General features: G+C 38.4%; 1 protein-coding gene across 1 annotated transcript in view; it reads right to left on the bottom strand.

The window, feature by feature from the left end:
* ATRN (attractin) overlaps positions 1–23,582 on the bottom strand; it is a 189,237-nt gene that overhangs the window by 56,726 nt on the left and 108,929 nt on the right. The window contains exons 19-24 of the mRNA XM_005893974.2: positions 15,646–15,783; positions 12,547–12,640; positions 9,975–10,027; positions 4,783–4,877; positions 2,484–2,562; positions 738–895 (exon numbers count right to left, since the gene is read on the bottom strand). Of these exons, the coding sequence (XP_005894036.2) occupies positions 738–895; positions 2,484–2,562; positions 4,783–4,877; positions 9,975–10,027; positions 12,547–12,640; positions 15,646–15,783 (617 nt within the window). The remainder of the gene's footprint in view (positions 1–737; positions 896–2,483; positions 2,563–4,782; positions 4,878–9,974; positions 10,028–12,546; positions 12,641–15,645; positions 15,784–23,582) is intronic.

Raw genomic sequence — 23,582 nt, forward strand, 5'->3', positions numbered from 1 at the left:
GGCCCCAAAGACCCAATGGCAGATGGTTATAAAGAGCACAAATGGGGCCAGGAGTGCACTAGGCCCATGGGACCAGAGAAAAGGAGCAGGCTGGTAGCAGCAGTGGCTGCAGCAGCCAACAAGAACCCTCAGACCTACCCTTTCAGGTCACGGTACAAAGAATCTGACATGGAGACGCTATAGGAACAAGCCAGGGCTCAAACCCGCATCTGTCTGACTATAGACTGAAACTCTTAAGGTGACCTTAAACACTGTCCCACACTGTCCCCATTACCCTCCATCCTATCCTCCTCTAAACTCCAAGAGCATCTGGGGTTCTCTTCATATGGCACTTTCTACACTTCAGCTTTCACTGGTTATATTTGTTGGCTTCACTTATAGCCACCTTACTCATTCCAGAATTGAAGCTCTTTGTGTAGCTCTACAGGCTTTTAAGTGGCAAGTCCTCAAGAAATGAATGAGAAGAAATGAAGAAATGAATAGTTATAATTACCAAATCTGTTATACACCAACTTGCTTTCAAAAGTGCTTATAAATTTCCTTCACAAGTGATTTAAGCTAGCCCCACTACAATCTTCTTTATGGTCTGTGCTCAGCACTCCTTTATCACAGATATCACAAAGGCAAAGCAGCATTAATATTGTACATCTCATTTACAGTTAAGTTACACATTAGTGAATTTAAGTCTCCACTACAGAGATTTCACCACCTTTGTAAGATGTAAAAGCACTTCTTACCTGAATTTTGATGGGCCAGGTGAAATTACTGACATAAACAAAGAAAGTGATATTTGGGTGGTTGCGAAAATCAAACTTCTCATTAGAGAAACTATCTTTGTACTCCTTAATGTTGGTTTTTGAAACAACAGGCATCTCTTCTCCAGCTTGGGTTCCAGCTGTTAGAAAGAATAGAATGAAATAAAGAGATTTTTTTTTTTTGGAGCAGAATCTGCCCTCACTAATAATAATGATAGTAGTTAGAATTTATTAAACGCTGTGTTCCAGAAATAGCACTTAACTCAATCTCATTTAATTCTAACAATTATTATCCTCCTCATTTACACATCAGAAAACGTAGGTTCAGGAAAATTAAGAAACTGATTCAGATCACACAGCTAGGAAGAGTTTGGATTTAAAGCTGGGTAGGCTGATACACAAGCCTGTGCCCTCAACCCAAATGGTTTTACCAGGAACCCCTACAACTTCTCCCACAGAAAAAGACGGCAGTAATTTTGAAGCAATGGCATTCACTCTGCCCACTTCACCTGCTTTGAATTTACCCCCTTAAACCTGTTTGGCAGTGCTCCAGATCCCCCATACAAGGGACACAGATTCAGCCATCACTTCCTAACTAGCAGTGACCCTAAGTCTCCACACTAGCAGTGAGGAAGGAGTTTTAGGGGTCACTCAGTCCCTTCTGCTACCAACTACAACTGACTTTAAATCCCCCTGACCTGATATAAACTCATTCTATTCCCAAGTAGTCCTTCAACATTCAATAGTGTCCCTCAGCCAGGAATTCTAGCGTTTATAAAGACTCATTAAACAGGCTTTTCCCATGGCTGGAGTCCGACTGTCATTGGAAATCAATCACATGTTCAGGGATGCTACCTTTCTCCAAACAAAGACTCTGACATGATAAACACAAAGTGATGTGCAAAGTAATGTTTTTATTTGGTTTCAGTCTAACTGGTCATATTTTGACCAAAAGACAGTATTGTGACAGTAATAATGATGATGAAACATAATTACCATTTGATGAGAATTTACCGTTCCTAGCACTACACTGAGTACTTCATTTATTATCTCATTTAATCCTCAGGATATTCTACATGGCTGGGTATTTTTATTATCTCATTTCATACTTGAGTAAACTGGCTCAGAAAGCATAGTTGAAGTAACAGGCAGAATTCAAATCCAGGTCCACTGAGCTATTTCTTAACTACTATATCAGGGCCACCTCTTTCCTTAGTAGATTTTGTGCTCAGCAGATCTTCTTTAGTAAATCATAGTAAGGTAAACAAGACAGCAAAAGCTTTGCTCATAAAGCTTTATTTAATTCCCAAAGCACATTTTTCTCTGAACCCACTAAAATCTCATTCTATTAAAAATGTTGCATTTTTCACTTCTGAAGCATGGATGATAATGGTAGTGCCAGAGCAGTGGCTGCAGCAATGGTATTAATGGTGTTAGCCAGGTGAGGTAGTGAGCACGTACTGGTCTTGATACCATGGCAGGCACTGACAGGTACAGCTGAATTTAATCTACACAACTGCAGGAGATAAGTAGTATTACTTTCTTTTTAAGATGAAAAATCCTAAGGGTCTAGAGATAGGTTTTAGATGCTTGCTCAAGGTCTTCCAGCTAATAACTAGCAAAGGGTTAGGGTTTCAAATCCATCTGTCTGTCTCCACAGCCCCTTTTCTCAACTCTTTCTCAATCAATTATCTCCACTTGGAAGGTCTTCTCTAGGTGTGTCTTTACCTGAGAAGCTGGCAGCCCAGGTGATGTTGAGGTTGAAGTTTTTGGAGGCATTGATGAACATGTCCAAATCCCTGTTTTGCTGGTGAGATGTACAAATAATTAGAAAATTAATTACTGTAATAGTTTCTTGGTTTTAAAGCGGTAGTTCAATTTTACTCCTCTCAACTTTCTTAGTTACAAATAAAATTTTTAATGTCTTAAGAGAAACTCAACGTTTACAAGACAGCAAAATTTTTAACCTTAAGATAAGCAATATACCCCAAACAAGTTTCATTTCCCTCCCATAAAAGTAGGAGATGTAATGCTTTATCAAATGCCAAACTCTATGAAAAAGTATCTTTTAAAAAAAGACCCTCACCAGAGCACAATGACCTACATCCTGTGACCCATATAAGGGGAATCAGTTTCTTAAGGATCCTTTGGGCAGCCTTTTCCAAATGTCTGGAGAGTAAGACACTTGATCAACTGTCATTTATAAATCAAATCTATGTAGTTCTGAACCCATAGATTAAATACAGTGTAAAGTTCTCCAAAATGGAAATGGTTTTTAAGAAACAGCACATAAAGCTGAAATAAACTAAATTTTAACTTTTCTTTTTAATTTTAAAACTTTTGATTGTCTTCACCCATGATTAAGAACATTTTTCTCTCACTAAAAATATTATTTCAAGAGAAATGACAAAATATGCTTTATTATCTTTGAAAACTTTGTAAACCACTTACAGATACAGCAATTTGAAGAGCTAGTTTAATTTATTTTGACTCTTGGTTTTAATGACTGAAAAAGGTATCTTTGAGGAATGTTCTGGGCCACCTGGAAAAAGAGCACTGTCAGCTGTGCTAGGGAAATCATGATACTAATTTTTAGTTTTCCCTAAAACTTGGCTAATAAATCTCTTTCTTGGGGTCAAAAAATTGTTGTTCCAAATGAGTCAGATGCTGTATTTTGTATTTTTGAATGCAATCTTGCTGAAATTCTTCACACTGAAAAATTTTAAAACGGGTTAGAAAATAAAGGTTTTAAAGAGCATTCTTTTGATAGTTTTTCAGCATAAAAATTATAACAATGGAAGCATTTCCAAACAGCTATTTTCAAAACATGATTTCCAAACCAGAAGTTCCTCTCATAAAGCAGTTACCTTCTCATTTATTGATAAAGCCTCACCATCCTCTTGAAGGGACAGCTCAAGTGTATATCTATATATTTGGCCACGTTGCGGCAGGTAGAATCTTAGTTCCCTGACCAGGTAATTACTAGCAATTACTTCTTTCCACGGAAAGGATTAGTAAACTTGAAATCCTGGTGCTTTTGTAAAAAATAAGACATATACACTGTATAACTCTGGAATATAAAAACAAGTCTTACTTTCATTTAATTGTAAACATCCCATACAGGACTTCATTTTTCTACTGATTTATTTATTTCTTAAATTTAACCATGCTTGCTGATAACATGTTATCAAAGGAATATACTTTGGCTCATTATCATATTGTTTTCCATGTATTGTTATATTTATCATATTTTTGTAATGGTAAATGGCTTTGTGTATATTGATAAGAAGAAGCCTCCAAGGAAGCGCCTAAATAATTTATCACCAAGTTTAGTAAAATTTCATTATGTACCAGAGTAGGTATTACATGACTTCACATCTCATTGAAGAAATCATACAGGTGTGTGTTCATGTTCTGGACACTTCACTTTTAAATGTCACACTGTGTTGGCTCCCTTTTACTTCTAGCTAACACTTCATGGCATGCTGGGGTTCACCATTAACAATAGACATAAAAATATTTTTTAAACAGTTATTTAGTAGTAATTTCAATTATTTCTGGCTGACTTCTTATGGGCAACTAAGTCTTCACTGTTTTAACTTCCTAATGCGGCTAAGAACTCATTCTAGGAGCTTAAGTGTTACCTCTGCCTGCATCACTGGTATTAATTTCTATTTTAAAGCAGGAAAATTGGGTTCTGCCACTGCCCCACTAACAAGGAAGTTCCCCTTGCAGTCTCCTCTCCTTTCCTGTATGGGGCTGTGATGGGCTGATGGATAAACCAAATACGCGTGGAGTCAATTTCAGTCTGTGTATCAGACCATGGTAAATATTAACAACACCATTCTTACCTTTTAACTAGAAAGGAAATAAGATGCAGAGTCTAACACTTCTTTCCTGTACCTCTAAACATTATCCTGTGGACTCCACTCTGGAGACCACTGCTAAGGCAGTGCTTCTATCCATAATAACCAAGGAAAAGATCCACACAAATTCAAAACAAAGTAAGAAGACTTTTATGTCTTACTTCATCAGGTGTCGCCACAAAATTGATGGCTGTGTAATAGCGGTCATCTTCCTGGGATAGGCTAAAGGTGAACTGATAGTCAATAAGAAGAGTATCTATGGAAAAAAAGAAACGTGTATTTAAAAACTGAAACAAAACACAGTATGTCTCTGGAGATAGAGAGCGATTTTCTCATAAATATTCAATAGCCAGGGAAGTACTTTAGCAAAGTTGTGAGCGGTAATGTTTTGTTTGAGTTAACCCACCAAAACCTCCTTGTATCATGACCCTGGTTGAGATTTTAGGCTCCCACTAAACTTACCTATAAATATTAATTGATCATCTATTCATGCTTAAAGATACAAAGCTATAAATTAATGGTATAAAATAAATCAAAACTCCACGTAAAAATGGTTGACTCCAGGTCCAGGGCAAGGAATACCTGTCTCAGTTAACTTATTCTAGAAAGCAAGGAAGCATTCAAAGACTAATGTAGCAAAAGAACAGAGGTTGAAAATGAGCCTACTGGCTAAACATGGTATAATTTAATTCTAAAAAGTATTGCACAACTCAACAACTTGATTTGAAAATGGGCAAAAGCCTTGAATAGATATTTCTCCAAAGATATACAAATTGCTAATAAACTCATGAAAGGGTACTTACTTAACATCACTGATCATTAGAGAAATACAAATCAAAACCCAATGAGATATCATATCATCTATAGTAGAACGGCTACTACCAAAAAAAGTGTTGGTGAGGATGTGGAGAAATTGGAACTGTCACGTACTACTAGTGGGAATGATGCACCTACTCTGAAAAACAGTATGACGGTTCCTCAAAAAATTAAAAATAGAATTACTGAATGATCCAGCAATTCCACTTCTGAGTATATACCAAAAAAAACAGAAAGGAGGATGCTGAAGGGCTATTCGTACAACCATGTTCATAGCAGTCAAAGAAATTATAGCCCAATAGTGGAAGCAATCCAAATGTCCATCAAAAGAAACATGGATAAACAAAATGTGGTATATACAACGGAATATCACTCTCAGTCTCAAAGAGAAAGGAAATTCTGACACATGCAATAACATGAATGAACCTTGAAGACATTATGCTAAATGAGATAAATAAATAAACAAGAAGACAAATATTGTGTAATTCCACTTATATGAGGTACCCAGGTACCAAATTCACAGAAAGTAAAATGGTGATTGCTAGTGGGTAGGGTAAGAGGGGAATGGGGAGTTGTTTACAAGTTTATATTTCACTACTCAAAAGATGGCCAAATGATTTTCCAAAGTGGAAAACCATTTTATATTCTCACAAAAACTTTATAAGCATTTTGATTTCTCCACATCACTGCTATTGGCTTTTATTTTTCAAGACAGAAATATATTAAATGTACTAGATTACAAAAAATTAATTGATGTGGTTTCAGGTTCCACACTATAAACTAACCTCTAAGAAATGATCAGCTGCCTGGTTTTGGTACAGTATCAAAGGATGACATCCATGAGTTCAGTTCAGTCACTCAGTCGTGTCCGACTCTGTGACCCCATGAACTGCAACACACCAGGCCTCCCTGTCCATCACCAACTTCCAGAGTTTACTCAAACTCATGTCCATTGAGTCAGTGATGCCATCCAATAATCTCATCCTCTGTCACCTCCTTCTCCTCCTGCCTTCAATCTTTCCCAGGATCAAGATCTTTTCCAATGAGTTGGCTGTTTGAATCAGGTGGCCAAAGTATTGGAGCTTCAACTTCAGCATCAGTCCTTCCAATGAGTATTCAGGGTTGATTTCCTTTAAGGTTGACTGGTTTGATCTCCTTGCTGTCCAAGGGACTCTCAAGAGTCTTCTCCAGCACCACAGTTCGAAAACATCAATTCTTTGGCACTCTGCCTTCTTTATCATCCAGTTCTTGTATCTGTACATGACTACTTGAAAGACCATAGCCTTGACTATACAGATCGTTGCCAGCAAAGTGATGTCTTTGCTTTTTAATACACTGTCTAGGTTTGTTGCAGCTTTCCTGCCAAGAAGAAAGCGTCTTCTAATTTTATGGCTGTAGTCACCACCTACAGTGATTTAATAGCCCAGGAAGAGGAAATTTGTCATTGTTTCCATTTTTTCCCTATCTGTTTGCCATGAAGTGATGGGACCTCATGCCATGATCTTAGTTTTTTTTAACATTGAGTTTTAAGCTGGTCTTTTCACTCTTCTCTTGCACCCTCATCAAGAGGCTTTTTAGTTCCTCTTCACTTTCTGCCATTAAAGTGGTATCATCTGCATATCTAAGGTTGTTGACATTTCTCCTGGCAATCTTGATTCCAGCTTGTGATTTATCCAGCCCTGCATCTCCTATGATGTGCTCTGCCTGTAAGTTACATAAGCAGATGACAGTAAACAGCCTTGTCATACTCCTTTCTCAATTTTGAACCAGTCAGTTGTTCCATATGTGGTTCTAACTGTTGTTTCTTGAGCCACATACATACTTCTCAGGAGACAGGTAAGATGGTCTGGTATTCCCATCTCTTTAAGAGTTTTCCAGTTTGTAATGATTCACGCTGTCAAAGGCTTTAGTGTAGTCAATGAAACAGAGGTAGGTGTTTTTCAGGAATTTCCTTGCTTTCTCTATGATCCAGCAAATGCTGGCAATTTCATCTCTGGTTCCTCCATTTTCTAAACCCAGCTTGAATATCAGGAAGTTCTCAGTTCATGTAATGCTGAATCCTAGCTTGAAGGATTCTGAGCATAATCTTACTAGCATTCGAAATGAGTGCAACTGTCCAGTAGTTTGAACATTCTTTAGTACTGCTCTTCTTGGGAATTGGAATGAAGATTCACCTCTTCCAGTCGTGTGGCCACTGCTGGGTTTTCCAAATTTGCTGACATATTGAGTGCAACACCTTTATAGCATCATCTTTTAAGATTTTAAATAACTCTACTGGAATTCCATCACCTCCAGTAGCTTTCTTTATTGCCATCAGTGCTTCCTAAGGCCCAGTTGACTTCACACTCCAGAAAGTCTAGCTCTGGGTGAGTGACCACACCATCTGGGTCATTAAGATCTTTTTTGTACAGTTCTTCTGTGTATTCTTGCCACCTCTTCTTGATCTCGTCTGCTTCTATTAGATCTTTACCGTTTCTGTCCTTTACTGTGCCCGTCTTTGGATGAAATGTCCCTTTGATATTTCCATTTTTCTTAAAGAGCTCTCTAGTCTTCCCTTTCTGCTGTTTTCCTCTATTCCTTTGCATTGTTCATTGAAGAAGGCCTTGTTTCTCCTTGCTATTCTCTGGAACTCTGCATTAAGTTTGGTGTATGTTTCCCTTTCTGCCTTTCCTTCCTCAGCTATTTTTTAAAGCATCCTCAGACAACCACTTTGCCTTCCTGCATTTGATTTTTTGGGGGATATTTTATTTGCTGCCTCCTGTACAATATTCTGAACCTCTGTCCATACCTCTTCAGGCACTCTGTTTACTAGATTTAATCCCTTGAATCTATTCCTCACCTTCACTGTATATTCATAGGGGATCTGATTTAAGTTGTACCTGACTAGCCTAGTGGTTTTCCCCACTTTTTAGTTTAAGCCTGAATTTTGCTGTAAGAAGCTGATCTGAGCCACAGTCAGCTCCAAGTCTTGTTTTTTTCTGACTGTATACAGCTTTTCCATCTTTGGCTACAAATAATGTAATCAATCTGTACTAACCATTTGGTGATGTCCATGTGTAAAGTCGTCTTGTGTGTTGTTGAAAACAGGTGTTTGATATGATCAGTGTGCTCTCTTGGCAGAATTCTGTTAGCCTTTGCCCTGCTTCACTTTGTACTCCAAAGCCAAACTTGCCTGTTACTCCAAGTATCTCTTGACTTCCTACTTTTGCATTCCAATCTCCTATGATGAATAGCACATCTGGTCAAGACTCCGCAATCCAATGCAGGTGGCATGGGTTCGAGCCCTGGTCCTGCATGCCGAATGGTGCATCAGAAACAACAACAAAAAACCACTCTGTCCTTTTCAACTATATCTGGTGGGGCCAGGTTTTGTGTGTGTGTGTGTGTCTGTGTGTGTGTGTACTTCAACCAAAGAGACACAGCGCAACAGACTGAATGCAGAAGCAGATATAAGAATCCAGTTTACTTCTGTTAAGCTGCGGTACTGGCTTTTGATTTCAATAATACTAGGGGTGTATCTCACTGTGGTTTTAACACACATATCCCAAATGTCTAATAATGTTATCTATTTTTTCATGTGCTTATTGGCAATTCATTTATCTTCTTTGGTGAAATGTCTTTCCAAATCTTTGCCTGTTTTTAACTGACACTGTCCCCTTATTCAGTTGTAAGAGTTCTTTATATATTCTGAACATAAATTTTTAATCAAAAATATGCTTTGTAAACATTTTCCTTAGTCTGTAGGTTGTTTTTAGTTGTTTAGTTTTTAACTGGTATTTTTTAAAACACAGGTTTAGTCCCAAATCAAATTTTTTTTCTTTTATGAATTGTGATTATATGCAAGGTCATGAAGTTTTTCTCTTGTTTTTTCTAGAAAAAACACATTTATTAAGTTCTAGGTGGACGTGAATTTTGAAGGGATGCTATTTAAACCCAGATGGTATGGGTATACAATCATAGTAGAATATGAAAACATTAGCTCATTTTTCTCTGGTTCCATAATTTGGCCTAGTATGTAGATTCTCATATAGGAAGAAAATGCATTTATCTACAAGGATCTGGTTTACCATGCATTGTTAGTCATTAGACATTTTATTTTACATATTAATTCCTAAAGAGGTGGTTAACACAAATCAGTTTCAGAGAGAATGATAACTTCAACTATATTTTTAGAATTCTGTTTATGGTCAATCCTAAAATATGAAATGTGATGACCCCCAAGCAGATAATGGCAAATGAAATAAGGTTTCAAGAGAATACAAATAAGGAAAGCCAGAGATTTTTATCTCTGTACTCTTCTCTGATAACTGCTACAGACATATTAATATAAACCACAACCAGACTTAAAGCAACTTAAAATAATGTTCACATATGAGTTAAATTTAGTAGAATATGACACATCAAATTAAGAGTCACTTCCATGGGTGGTTACTATATTCCTATAGCACCTACCATTCTCAAACCATATTAAAGAAAATAATGAAGTTTTATTGAATTACTTTCCTTCTAGAGAAAGAAGAACTGCAAAAACACTTACAATAACACGTTCCTTTGAGAGGGTTTCCTTGGTATCGATTTTCTACCTCACATCTAGGGGAAAAAATGAAGATTATTTTCTATTGTTATCTACATTCAATAGTGAATCTACATTCACTTTAAAATCAAGCGGGTCCTTTTATATAAACTATACTTTTTTGAGTCAGTACAATTACATTCTTCACTGTTGCCCAAATCAGATGGACTAACAAGAGTCTGCATTCATTTTCAATGTTGACTGCCCAGCAGTTCACACCACCAACAACCAATAAACATTTACTAAAGCATATAAGATAAATTCAAATAAAATATTATTTAGATCTTATTTTTTATCATGAAAACACATTTTCACTTTTGTATGGACAAATATTCTTCTAAAAGTGCAGTTAAAGCATTTTTCAAATCGATTTACCTGTGGTTAGTTGCTAATAAAGTTGTAAGCTTTTATCCATCTTGGAATGTGTACGTGTGGATAAGACTGTGACAAAGGCAAACTGTTTAGATGAGACTATGCCAAAAGATGTAAATAGTGGCTGAGTGAAAGAAAAACATATCCTACATATGTTTTTCTCCTAGGGCCATCTAGCTCTCAGTTTTTATTACTGCAATAAAATCAGGGCTGTTGTTGAAAAATAAATACATAAATAAAAATAATTTTTTCATATATTCATTTCTCACATTTCCTGTTCTCCATAGATAAATTGAACCTGTTCTTTAAACACAAGTGAGAGAAGGCTAAACACCAAGGATCACTTAAAAAAAAGACAAACGACCAAAACTAAAAACTCTTGGATATGGTTCACCAGTCTGGAGAAAAAGAGTTCTAGTCAAAAAGAATTATTAATTTCCCCATAAATATCATCCATGAACATCAGTAAAACCCAAGCTCCCACTTAACAAAGTGATTCAGGAAGGCACAATAGCTAGGAACCATGATGAAAGGAGGGGAAAGCTTGAGTTAAGCACTTTTCCCAAATAAATAATTCAAGGATGTTTTATGTCTTTTTATCTAGTATTACCAGCACTTGTTTATATCTAAAATTTCCTAAAAATAAAGTCTTTCACTGAACCTACACCTCATTTCTTCATTGTATACCATTAACAGAAGGCAGGGGTGGTTAAATTTGCTCTATTACATTTTTGTGTTTAAAGGAACCTAGATTTAAAAACTAAATTTAATCTCTGATTAGACTTTTCTTTATGTATTGGCTTCTGCTGCTGCTGCTAAGTCACTTCAGTCATGTCCGATTCTACGCGACCCCATAGATGGCAGCCCACCAGGCTCCCCCGTCCCTGGGATTCTCCAGGCAAGAACATTGGAGTGGGTTGCCATTTCCTTCTCCAGTACAAAAACAGGAAACATATATATTACTATAAAATATAGACAGAGCAATTTCCTCCTGAATGCCACTATCAAAATCTGAATCACTGGTGACGTTACTAGCATTTTTTAAGAAAAACAAAATTTACCAGTGACTATCTGCTTATATAAAGCTGAAACTCCAGTACTTTGGCCACCTCATGTGAAGAGTTGACTCATTGGAAAAGACTCTGATGCTGGGGGGGATTGGGGGCAGGAGGAAAAGGGGACGACAGAGGATGAGATGGCTGGATGGCATCACCAACTTGATTGACGTGAGTTTGAGTGAACTCCGGGAGTTGGTGATGGACAGGGAGGCCTGGCGTGCTGCGATTCATGGGGTCGCAAAAAGTCGGACATGACTCAGCGACTGAACTGAACTGAACTGATCTGCTTATATCAGGTTAATGTTTTGATACTACTAAACATTTTTCTCAAGTCTCTGCTTGAGAGAATGGGTGAAACTACAACTTGTTTCATAAGGTTTTCTGGTGAGGCAGAGAGAAAATGAGGAACAATCTCTCGTTTCAACTCACCAGGACACTAAAAACAATTATCACTAAAAACAACTCACTATTGACAGATGGGGGAAATGGGGCTTAACACAGTTAAGTGATTTGCTTCTACAGCACCCTAGTCAGTTGGAGGCACAGCCAGGGTGAATCTCCAAATCTGCCTGATGCTGTTTGCATCTTCATGGATGGAGACCCCAAACTCTTCCCTGGATGATGTTTGATATATATCACCAAGAAAAATGCTAGAACAGGGAGGGATGTGTTAAAAGCAAGAGGAACTCTCTACAATTAGACAACAAAAATGTTAAATAAAATCTTGTCCTGGAATACCAGTTCTTCCAACTCTATCTTTTAAGAAAATCTCCTGACATGACAAAAATAGAGCCTTTACTGAAAAGACTAATCCAAATCAACAACCCAGGAATTGTGTCACTCAAACATAAAAATGTGATTTAAAGAGCCATTAAGGAATTACTGCTAAACTGACAACCTCCTCAGTATGGAGGGTGACTAAATTAGACCTATCTGAAGCAGAAAGGGGAAAATTTCAAATCAATCGACTTGAGGATTCCTCAGAGCCCATGGAAACAAGGCCCAGTGAAGAGGGTGGCTCTTGGGGTTCAGGCAGTTTCACAGCCCCTTCACACTCCCTGGTGAGGTGTGGATGGTGCCAGGAGTCCCAAAAGTGTGGTACTTACAGCTGACATTCATCCCCCTTGACGCCCTTGGTGGTGCAGAAGCACTTGCCCGTGTTGGTATTGCATAGCGACGCATGTCCATTGCACCTGCATGCTGGGGAAAAGGAAAAGGACGGGGTGGTCACAACTGGCTTAAAAGATAACCACTATCAGACTTTCCCCCAAACAAGTAATTCTGTCTGAATTGGATTCAACTGGAAAGATAGGTAAAATAAAAGCATTCATTTAATAGGTAAAATTATTTTTTTCAAGCTGGTGATATATCTCAAATAATGTCAGAGCCAACATTAAAGGAGTCAAAGTCATCAGTCAGGATGAAAGAGAACATCAGTGTCCACTGCCATTTGAGGCCGTGCCTCTTTGGGATGTAACAGACTCTATTACGATTCTATCACGATTCTTTCATCTACTCAGTAAACATTTCTGAAGCATCTTCAGTGTGGGCACACAGACACAATCTCTGTCCCCATAGAGACCTCTGAGCAATGACTGCTCCCCGTAGGGAGGGTTGGTCTGGCTAGGCTCTGCCAATAGCCGCATTTCAAATCATACAGGGCTCAGAGCTGAGAGCGGATTCCAATGGCAGGTCATGTTTCAGAGGCCCTCCAGGATTCAGCACCCTTGCCTGCCTTCTTAGCCTTCAGACCAAATGACTCTTGTCATCTCCCTCCTCTAGCCACCTTTCATCTCCACCTTTCATCCAATACCTGTGTGTGACCTATGACAAACTTTTTACTCCAGCTGAAATAAATGATCTTTTCCTTCAATAGCTTTTCACTCGACAACCTGTTTTTCTGTGAATAAATTAAAAGTATTAGGCTAGAGATACGTATACTTTTAAAATAAATCCCATGGATAAAAAATATCACCCAAAGAAACCTATGAATAGAATAGTGCAGTGGTGAAGAAAATTTATGTTGCAGTGAGAAACACAAGGCTTCAACTCTGGGTTTCCTGAGAATGGAGAGAGGTGCAATGTATTAACAAAGCAAAGGCCTATCTATAGTCAATCTGCCCAGGTTTGAATTCAGGCCCCTCCATTTAGCTCCTTTTCTAAGTCAGCTTCCTCATTCATGTGATGGGGGTAATAATAATGCCTATCCTGTAGGATTTTGGGGAGGATTAAATGATATAAGACATGAATGAAATACAGTAGGCATTCAAAAAATCATCGCTGTTATCTAAAGATTAACAACTATACAGTTCTAAGAAGAAAACATTAAAGACTTGGTGCCACTTATTTTTAAATTATGCTTTCTATTAAAGATTGTGACTCTGAAAAATAAAGCTAGCTCTATGTCCTGGAAACGGCTTCCTAGATGGCTTAGTGGTAAAGAATCCACCTGCCAATGCAGGAAACACAGGTTCAATCCTTGGTTCAGGAAGATTCCCTGGAGAAGGAAATGGCAACCCACTCCAGTATTGTTGCCTGGGAAATTCCATGGACAGAAGAGCCTAGCTTAGCAGGCTACACGATCCATAGGGTTGCAAGTAGTTGGACATGACTTAGCAACTAAACAACAATAACAGTAAGTTCTGGACAACTGTACTCTACCCCTACAAATACCACAGAGGAGAATGTAACTTTTTAAGATAACAGTTGAACATAACAGGGATGACAGCACCCTCATCACAGTGGTACAACTAGACCCAGCAGCTAAAGTCACATTTCCTGAATGTGGTTCTCAGCATGGCCAAATCTCACAGTGAGAGCTTGGTCAGGCTACTCTATCTTGGGGATAATAAAAGCACTGTTGTCTCAGGCGGCTGCCAGCACAATGCCTTGCATCAATATATATCAATCATTCAAAAATGTCAGGTACTCTTGATTACTAACTAATGGATGAAATCTATTCACAAGGAATAAAAAAGTATTTTTACTGAGTACCTTTTAATCTGAGCTTTACATAAGAATGGTAAGAAAGGACATCTGAAGAGTAATAATGATTGTTCACATCTACCTGTCACGTCCTGCTGACTGCTTTCATTTCAACAACCACGCTACTAACCCCATTTTACAGATGAGGAAAATGAATCCCAGAGAGGTTCCACTAGGACACTAGCTCTCTTCTAACTGCTCTGGAATCAGATTTTCAAGGGCCATGCTACGGAGTTTGGAGGTGGGACTTGGGGAGCAGTTAGAGATTTTCCTTTCTTATTTTTTACCTCAGACCTGATGGATCTTTCCACTGAAAACTAGAACAAACCGAAAAGTAGTTTATTGGTATCACTAGTCATTTTAAAAAACAGAATTTTTGTGCTAACAATGAGTCTCCTTTTGCTTACAGGAATCTATCTGACATGTAGGGGGAGACACAGGGCTACTTAAATCTTTAAAAATACTGGAAGTATTGAGGAGTCTAGCTCCTGGTTAAAAATCTACATGTGACTTTTGAGGCCCAACCATAGGCAACGATAAAGGTTTTCTCTGGTGGGCCTTACAGAGAAAGCTGTCTTCCCCACACCAGGCTGGGTGGAACTCTCTAGTGGAGAGTGAAATGAAATATTCTAGTGGAGATGAGTCAAGGGCTCAGGCCCCCTGGCCAGCCACTCTCTATCACATATTTGCATTCCTAGCTCTGCTAAGCCTCCTCATGGAAGAGGAGGGGAACCTCAAAGAGGCTTTTCCCACTCTCCGTCCCAGGTACTTCTCCACTCCTACTAGCCTTTCCATCCCCCCATCTCTCCACTCCAGGGTCCACAAAAGGCTTTCGCTGGACCTTTAGTCCAGGGCCCCTTCAATGGCATGTTGACCCCCAAGCCTATGCTAATTCACTTGATGCTCAAACAGCACACCATTCCAAGAAGGAAAGTAGAACAAGGGCAGTCAGAGCTCTCTCAGTGTAAGCCTTTTGCTTCCATCATCACAGTAACTGATTAAAGGCTTTAACTCCTTCATTTTTGACTAGATGCTTTAATATCTACTCTGACACTAGGTAGCTCTGTTCTCTCTCTTCCAGCTCAGCTGACCTCCTGACAAGTGTAACTTAAGAAAAGTATTATCTGAAACCAAGTGGCTTTCTTCCTCCAAGATAATCAAGACAAACAGATCATGTGCCACCTTGTTTGCAATCAGTGACCCTGAAAAATCTGACTTACGTTGACATTTTCCCCCGTTGGTTGGATCACCATAGAAGCCAGATATGCAGGTCTCACAGTGCTTGCCCGTGGTCAGGTTCTCACACTTCTCACAGATACTCTGATTAATGCATTTGCTGTGGCCATTGCACTGGCAAGCTAAAAGAAAGAATTTTAAGGGGTTTGTCCTATGGTAGAGCTGGGTGGAATACGTTCCACAAGATTTATTTGTAACCACCTATGCTCCTTATTGCTTCTAAAAACAATCATCAAAACTACCAAAAATTAGTTTAAGAAATAAGATCAAAACATCAGAAAAGAGCTAGTTCAGGAAAATCAGAAATATACTACAGCAAGGTAAAAGTTCATAGCCATTATAAAAAGTTTTTGTTGTTATTCACCTTAAAAATAATACATGCTCATGATAGTACATTAGAAAAATATAAGGAATTAGAAAAAAATCATATACAATTCCACCACCCAAAGATCACTGTCCATTTTTGGAATCTTTCCTTCCAGTATTTTTTTCTATACAGTTTTACATAGTTGTATTTATATTAATATTCAATTTTGATTTTTTAAAATGTAGATCACAATTATTTTACATTATTTCATCTAACATAACAAAACTTTAAATGGTAGAATAATTTTTATGAAGCCAAATAGCTACTTAACCATTTCCTTACATTCTGATAGCTTGCTTTCAACTTTTCATTTTAGAAAAATAACCATCTTTATAAGTAAACATTTTTATAAGTGGAATTATTGATTCTTGATGCATATAGGACTTCACAACTAGAAAGAAATATGATGTGTGGACCTCTCAGGGCTGCTCAGGACAGCTGTGCACAGCAGAGTTCAGGTGGGGCCACTCATGTAGTGTACAATCTATAAGCAGACCTGTCTTTTCTTCTCTTCAGCTCTACTGAGATATAACTGACATGGAATACTGTATAAATCTCAAGTGCACACTTAAAGTATACAATGTGTTGATTTGATAAAAACACTGAACAAATGCTTCTCTCTCTCTTCCCCTTCAAATTTCACTGAAAGTATAGAAGAAATGTAAAAGCAAGGGTTTGGGATAAGAGGAAAAAGTGCTATAAGAAGTAGAGAGGGATACTTCTGAAGCACTGAATTTCTAGAAGTATTCAGAATACCCCAAGTGGGGAGGCCCTTGGCACAATCATGAACATGCCAAACACATCCAGACACCTGGTCTGATGCTCCTTCCTCCCTTCACTGAGGGAGGAATAGAGACCATTCATCCACAGCCAGGGCAGACCAGAGTTGGAGAGTGCTGGTACTAGCTAGCCAGCCTTTCCCTTAGGACATCACACCACACCTTCACAACAGCTCAGTATACCCAGTACTCATAAGTCTAGACATTCAGTTAAAAATATAAATCAACCTTGAGGAATCACTAGTCTGAGAAAATTACCAAGCTAAAGGCATCACCAAGATCAACACGTGGAACAACTAACTCTGAAGGAAGGATCAGTGCAAGAAATTTAAGAGAATGAAAAATATTAACTTTCGTAAATTCAGGGAGGCTTGAGGGATCACTGCATTCATAAAATAAGAAAGCAAGCTCTGAAAAAACTTCACAATATTTAGAAACTTTGTAAAAAGAAAAGGATAAAATAAAATCAGACACAAAACAAAAACCATTCAAAAGGTTAAATAGGAAAACACATATAGCTAAAAGCTGCCTACAAGAAAATAATATGAACAGCTGTATGCCAAAAATTTGACTATTTAGATGAAATAGAAAGATTCCTATCAAATACAGGCTACCCAAACTGATTGAAACAGGAACAGAAATCTGCCTGTATTATACTTTACTTCCCTACTAAGTAGAGATTGGATGAATAATCAAAAATCTTTTCACAAAGAAAAATCCGAGCCCAGATGGCTTCACTGGTGAATTCTATCAACACTTCAAGAAGAATTAATATCAATCTTTTTGCAAAGTCTTTCAATAAATGCAAGAGGAGGGAACACTTCCCAACTCACTCTATGAAGTCAGTACTACCCTGGTACCAAAATCAGACAGGCATCCCAAGAAGGAAAACTACAGAACAGATCTATATCCTATATGAAAACAGACATGAAATACCCAACTAGAAAACTGAATCCATGTCAACGTATTGCAAAAACCACGACAATACTGTAAACCAATTAGCCTCCAATTAAAATAAATTTATTAAAAAAAAAACCTGAATCCAGCAACACAGTAAAAAGAATTATACATCATGAGCAAATGGGCTTTATTCCAGAGATGAAAGGCTGGTTTAATATCCTTAAATCAATTAGTATAATGTATAGTATTAATAAACTAAAGAACAAAACCACACGATTATCAAGATACAGAAAAATTATGTGACAAAATTCAGCACCCAATCATAGCCCTCAAAAAGCCAGGAAGAGAAGGAAAATTTCTCAACCTGATAAAGGACATGTATGAAAAAACTAAGGCCAATATCATATATAATGGAAAAAGACTGAACTCATTCTCCCTAAGATCAGGAACAAGACAATGATGTCCATTCTCATCACTTTTATTCAATATTGTACTGGAGTTTCTTGTCAGGCCAAATAGTCCTCCAAAAAAAATTTTTTTAAAGAAGGTGTCCAGATAGGAAACGAAAAAGTAAAACTGTCTTTTTTAGCAGACAATACAATCCCTGTATAAAGAAAACCCTAATCAACTAAAGAAATAGTAGAAATAATAGTTCAGCATGGTTGCATGACACAAGATCAACAAACAGAAATCAATTCTATTTCTAAATATATACTAACAATGAACAGTCAAAAAACAAAATTAAGATAATTCAATTCACAATACTTGAAGAAGCATAAAATACTTTGCAGAGTAAATTTAACAAAACAAGCATAACATATAAACACTGAAAACTATAAAACATTGCTGAAAGAGAATAAAAAACTAAAGAAATAGAAAGACATTCCAGGTTTATAAACTAGAAGGCTTAATACTGTTAAAAAGGTGTGTGTGTGCTAAGTCAAAAAATGAAGATCATGGGATCTCGACCCATCATTTCATAGCAAATAGATGGAGAAACAATGGAAACAGTGACAGGCTTTATTTTCTTGGGCTCCAAAATCACTGTGGACCATGACTGCAGCCATGAAATTAAAAGATGCTGCCTCCTTGGAAGAAAAGCAATGATAAACCTAGACAGTGTATTAAAAAGCAGAAACATTACTTTTCCAACAAAGGTCCATGTAGTCAAAGCTATGGTTTTTCCAGTAGTCATGTACAGATGCGAGAGTTGAACCATAAATAAGTCTGAGTGCCGAAGAACTGATGCTTCTGAATTGTGGGTTGGAGAAAACTTTATAGAATCCCTTGCCTTGCACAGCAAGGAGATCAAACCGGTCAATCTTAAAGGAAATCAACTCTAAATATTCATTAGAAGGACTCATGCTGAAGCTGAAGCTCCAATACTTTGGCCGCCTGATGCGAAGAGCTGACCCATTAGAAAAGACCCTGAGGCTGGGAGAGATTGAAGGCACAAGGAGAAGGGGGTGGCAGTGGATGAGATAGTAAGACAGCACCACCGACTCAACGGACATAAGTTTGAGCAAACTCTGGGAAATGGCGAAGCACAGGGAAACCTGGTGTGCTGCAGTCCCTGGGGTCACAAAGAGTTGGATACGACAGAGCAACGGAACAACAAAGCACGCTAAGTTGCTTCAGTAGTGCCCAACTCTGTGCAACCCTATGGACTGTAGCCCACCAGGCTGTTCTGTTCATGGGATTCTCCAGGCAAGAATACTGGGGTGGGTTGCCGTGCCTTCCTCCAGGGGATCTTCCCAACCCAGGGGTCAAATCTCTCTCTTAGGTCTCTTGCATTGGCAGGTGGGTTCTTTACCACTAGCGCCAGCTGGGAAGCCCCATTAGGATGGCAATATACCCCCAAATGGTCTATAGATTCAGTGCAGTTATCTTATGAAATATCAGTTGGCTTTTTGTTGATGTTACTGAAACTGACAAATTCATCCTCAAAATGGAAATTCAAGGAATCCAGAACAGCCATGACCATTTAGAAAAATAAGAACAAAGTTTGAGGACTTAGGCTTCCCAATTTCAAAACTTACTACACTTACTACAAAGCTATAGAAATCAAGAGTATGATACTAGCATAAGGCCAGACATATGGTCAATGGAACAGAAATGAGAGTTCAGAAATAATTTCTTACATTCAACTGATTTTCAAAAAATGTGCTTCTAAAATTCAATAGTACACAAATGTCCTCCCAAAATTCAATAGTAAAAAATAGTCTTTTCAGCAAATGTTGCAGAACAACTAGCTAACCACATGCAAAAATATAAGTTTGGGAAAAAAAAAAAAGATAAGTTTGGATGCCAACTTCACATCAGATACAAAAATTAACTCAAAATGAATTATGGACCTAAATACAAAGAGATAAATCTATATAACTTTAAAAGAAAATACAGGAGTAAACCTTTGTAATTTGGGGTTAGTTAGGCACTGATTCTCTTATACAATACCAAAAGCACACAGGGTAAAAGAATACTTTTGTATTTCAAAAGATACCATCAAGAAAGTAAAAAGAAACCCCATGGAATGGGAGAAAATATCTGCAAACTGTATATCCAATAAGGGGCTTGTATCTGGATTCACAAAGAACTCTTGTAGGTCAACAGTAAAATGATAATGCAATTTTTAAAACTGAGCAAAGAATTTGAATAGTTTTCCAAAGAAGACATACAAATGGCCAACAGGATGCTCAACTTCATTAGTCATTAAAGAGAAAGAGAAAGAGAACTTGCTCAGTTGCGTCCGACTCTTTGCAACCCTGTGGACTGTAGCCTACCAGGCTCCTCCATCCATGGGATTCTCCAGGCAAGAGTAGTGGAATGGGTTGCCATTTCCTTCTCCAGGGGATTTTCCGGGCCCAGGGACTGAACCCAGGTCTCCTGCATTGCAGGCAGATGCTTTACCATCTGAGCCATCAGGGAATCATTAGTCATTAGGGAAATGCATATCAAAATCACAGTGCTTGCCAAGTAGTCCGGTGGTTAAGAATCCTTCTGCCAATGCAGTGGACACAGGTTCAGTCCCTGGTGTGGGAAGATCCTACATGCAGCAGGGCAACTAAGACTATGCATGCTACTGAAGCCCGCATGCCTAGAGCCTGTGCTCTGCAACAAGTGAAGCCTCCACAACGAGAACCTCGTGCACCCCAAAGAAGGGTAGCCCCTGCTCACAACTAGAAGCCCATGTGCAGCAACAAAGACCTAGTACAGCCAAAACAAAACAAAAAAAACCACTGTGACATGCCATTTCTCATCTTCTCATACACCAGAACAGCTACAATCAAACAAGTGTGATGAGGATGTGGGGAAATCTGAACCTTTCTAACACTGCTAGTGAGAATGAAAAATGGTACAGCTACTTTGTAAAACTTTGAACCCATCATTCCCCAATTTTGTCCCTGGTCCTAGGCAATCACTAATCTATTTATTGTCTCTAAATATCTGCCCTTTTTTGGACATTCCATATAAGTGATATGGGCTTCTCTGGTGGCTCAGATGGTAAAGAATCTGCCTGCAATGCAGGAGGTGCAAAAGACTCAGGTTCGATTCCTGGGTCAGGAAGATTCCCCCAGAGGAGGAAATTGCAACCCACTCCAGTATTCTTGCCTGGAAAATTCCATGGACAGAGGAGCCTAGTGGGCTACAGTCCATGGGGTCCCAAAGAAGTGGACATGACTGAGCGACTGACTCACCAAGTAACTTTCCTTATAGAAGTCTTCACAGTCCAGTAGTCAGGGGCACTGTCTGGCAGGATTTCAGAGAAATTCTTATCCACTAATCTCTTGGGAGTCTTTGCACCTGTCTAGCTTCTCCCAATTGTTTTGGCAGCCCATCAGTAATTTTGTGCATTTACTGGAAGTTTGAATCAAAGGCCACTTTCTCTGGTTTCTCAGGGCAGCTACCCCAGCAGATCAAGGCTCAAATTTTACATCAACTCAAAGTTGATTCCTTCTTGCATCAACCACTGGGAGTGATAGAAAGGAGGAAGGATTGGGAGAAGGGAAGAAAGGGAAGGAGTGGGGAGAGGGGAGAAAAGGGTAAAAGGAGGGAAGGAAGGAGGGAGGTAGATAGGCAGGCTGAATTTTTCCTTTTTTTCTTCTTGTCAAAGGAAAGAGGAGGTTTTCCTTCTCCCTATTCTTAAGAGCATTTCAGTAGGAAAATTTGCATTAAAAAAACCTCTGATTCCTTTGAAACATACGTAAATTTCTTTAAAACCTAAATAAGCCATAAGTCAGCATTACAAAGCAGACACGGTTTTTGTTAAGGGCTTAAGAGCCATCTCTTTGAAATGTAAACATCAAGCAAGCCAGCCACCTACCCTCTCTGTGTGGGAATGGATCCAAACTATAACCATCTGCTTGCGTCAATGATACAAGTTTGTTTTCCTTTTTGTTTTTTCCTTTGGGTAAAGGCAATTAACAAAGGTGGCCACCCCAATTACCAAGTAAATTCACAATAAACTAGGAAAGAATGTAGAGCAAACAGTGGTGTCAAATCCTCTCACACAAAGACAAGTTACCTTCATTTTGAGGACAAGTATAGAATGGACTGTATACGCTGGGATATTTAAAAGGATGGGATTTCTCTCTGTTGTATTTCATTAGTGGACTGCTGAAATGTGCACTACCATCTGGTTTAATGCTTACTCAGTAATAACACTTTCTTTCCTACATGGGTAGAGAGGAATTTCTGGGTTGGCAGGAGATTTTATTTTTAATTTTTCCCCTAACAATCATCACATCGTATTTTTAAGTAAAAAAGAAAACTGCAGAACAACATATTATATGCATAGTATATCTCACAGTATTTTTTATTTAAAAAACTATAGATCTAAAGGTACATGTATTACTGTTAAAAGTTTTTCCTTCTATGAAGAACTAGAGATGAGGAAATGCCGGGCTGGATGAAGCACAAGCTGGAAATCAAGACTGCCAGGAGAAATATCAATAACCTCAGATACACAGATGACACCACCCTTATGACAGAAAGCGAAGAGGTACTAAAGAGCCTCTTGATAAAAGTGAAAGAGGAGAGTGATAAAGTTGTCTTAAAACTCAACATTCAAAAAACGAAGATCATGGCATCTGGTCCCACCAATTCATGGCAATAGATGAAGAAACAATGGACCGTGACAGATGATATTTTCTCCAAAATCACTGTGGATAGTGACTGCAGCCATGAAATTTAAGACGCTTGCTCCTTGGAAGAAAAGCTATGACCAATCTAGACAGCATATTAAAAAGCAGACACATTACTTTACTGACAAAGGTCCGTACAGTAAAAGCTATGGTCTTTCCAGCAGTTATGTATGGATGTGAGAGTTGGACCATAAAGAAGGTTGAGCATTGAAGAATTGATGCTTTTGAACTGTGGTGCTGGAGAAGACTCTTGAGAGTCCCTTGGACAGCAAAGAGATCAAACCAGTCAATTCTAAAGGAAATCAGTCCTGAATATTCATTGGAAGGACTGATGCTGAAGCTGAAGCTCCAATACTTTGGCCACCTGATGCGAAGAGCCGACTCACTAGAAAAGACCCTGATGCTGGCAAAGACTGAAGGCAGGAGGAGAAAGGGATGACAGAGGAGATGGTTGGATGGCATCATCGACTTGATGGACATGAGTATGAGCAAGCTCCAGGAGTTGATGATGGACAGGGAAGCCTGGCATGCTGCAGTCCCTGGGGTTGCAAAGAGTCGGACACAACTGAGCAACTGAACTGAACTGAGAGATGAGGAATTATAGTTTTTATTTTATCTATATCTGTAGGACACAACTGAGCAACTGAATTGAACTGAGAGATGAGGAATTAAAGTTTTTATTTTATCTATATCTGTAATAGCTAATTTTTATAATGAACACATTTCATTACTTT

Source organism: Bos mutus, chromosome 13 (genome assembly GCF_027580195.1).
Source record: "Bos mutus isolate GX-2022 chromosome 13, NWIPB_WYAK_1.1, whole genome shotgun sequence".
Lineage (NCBI taxonomy): Eukaryota > Metazoa > Chordata > Mammalia > Artiodactyla > Bovidae > Bos > Bos mutus.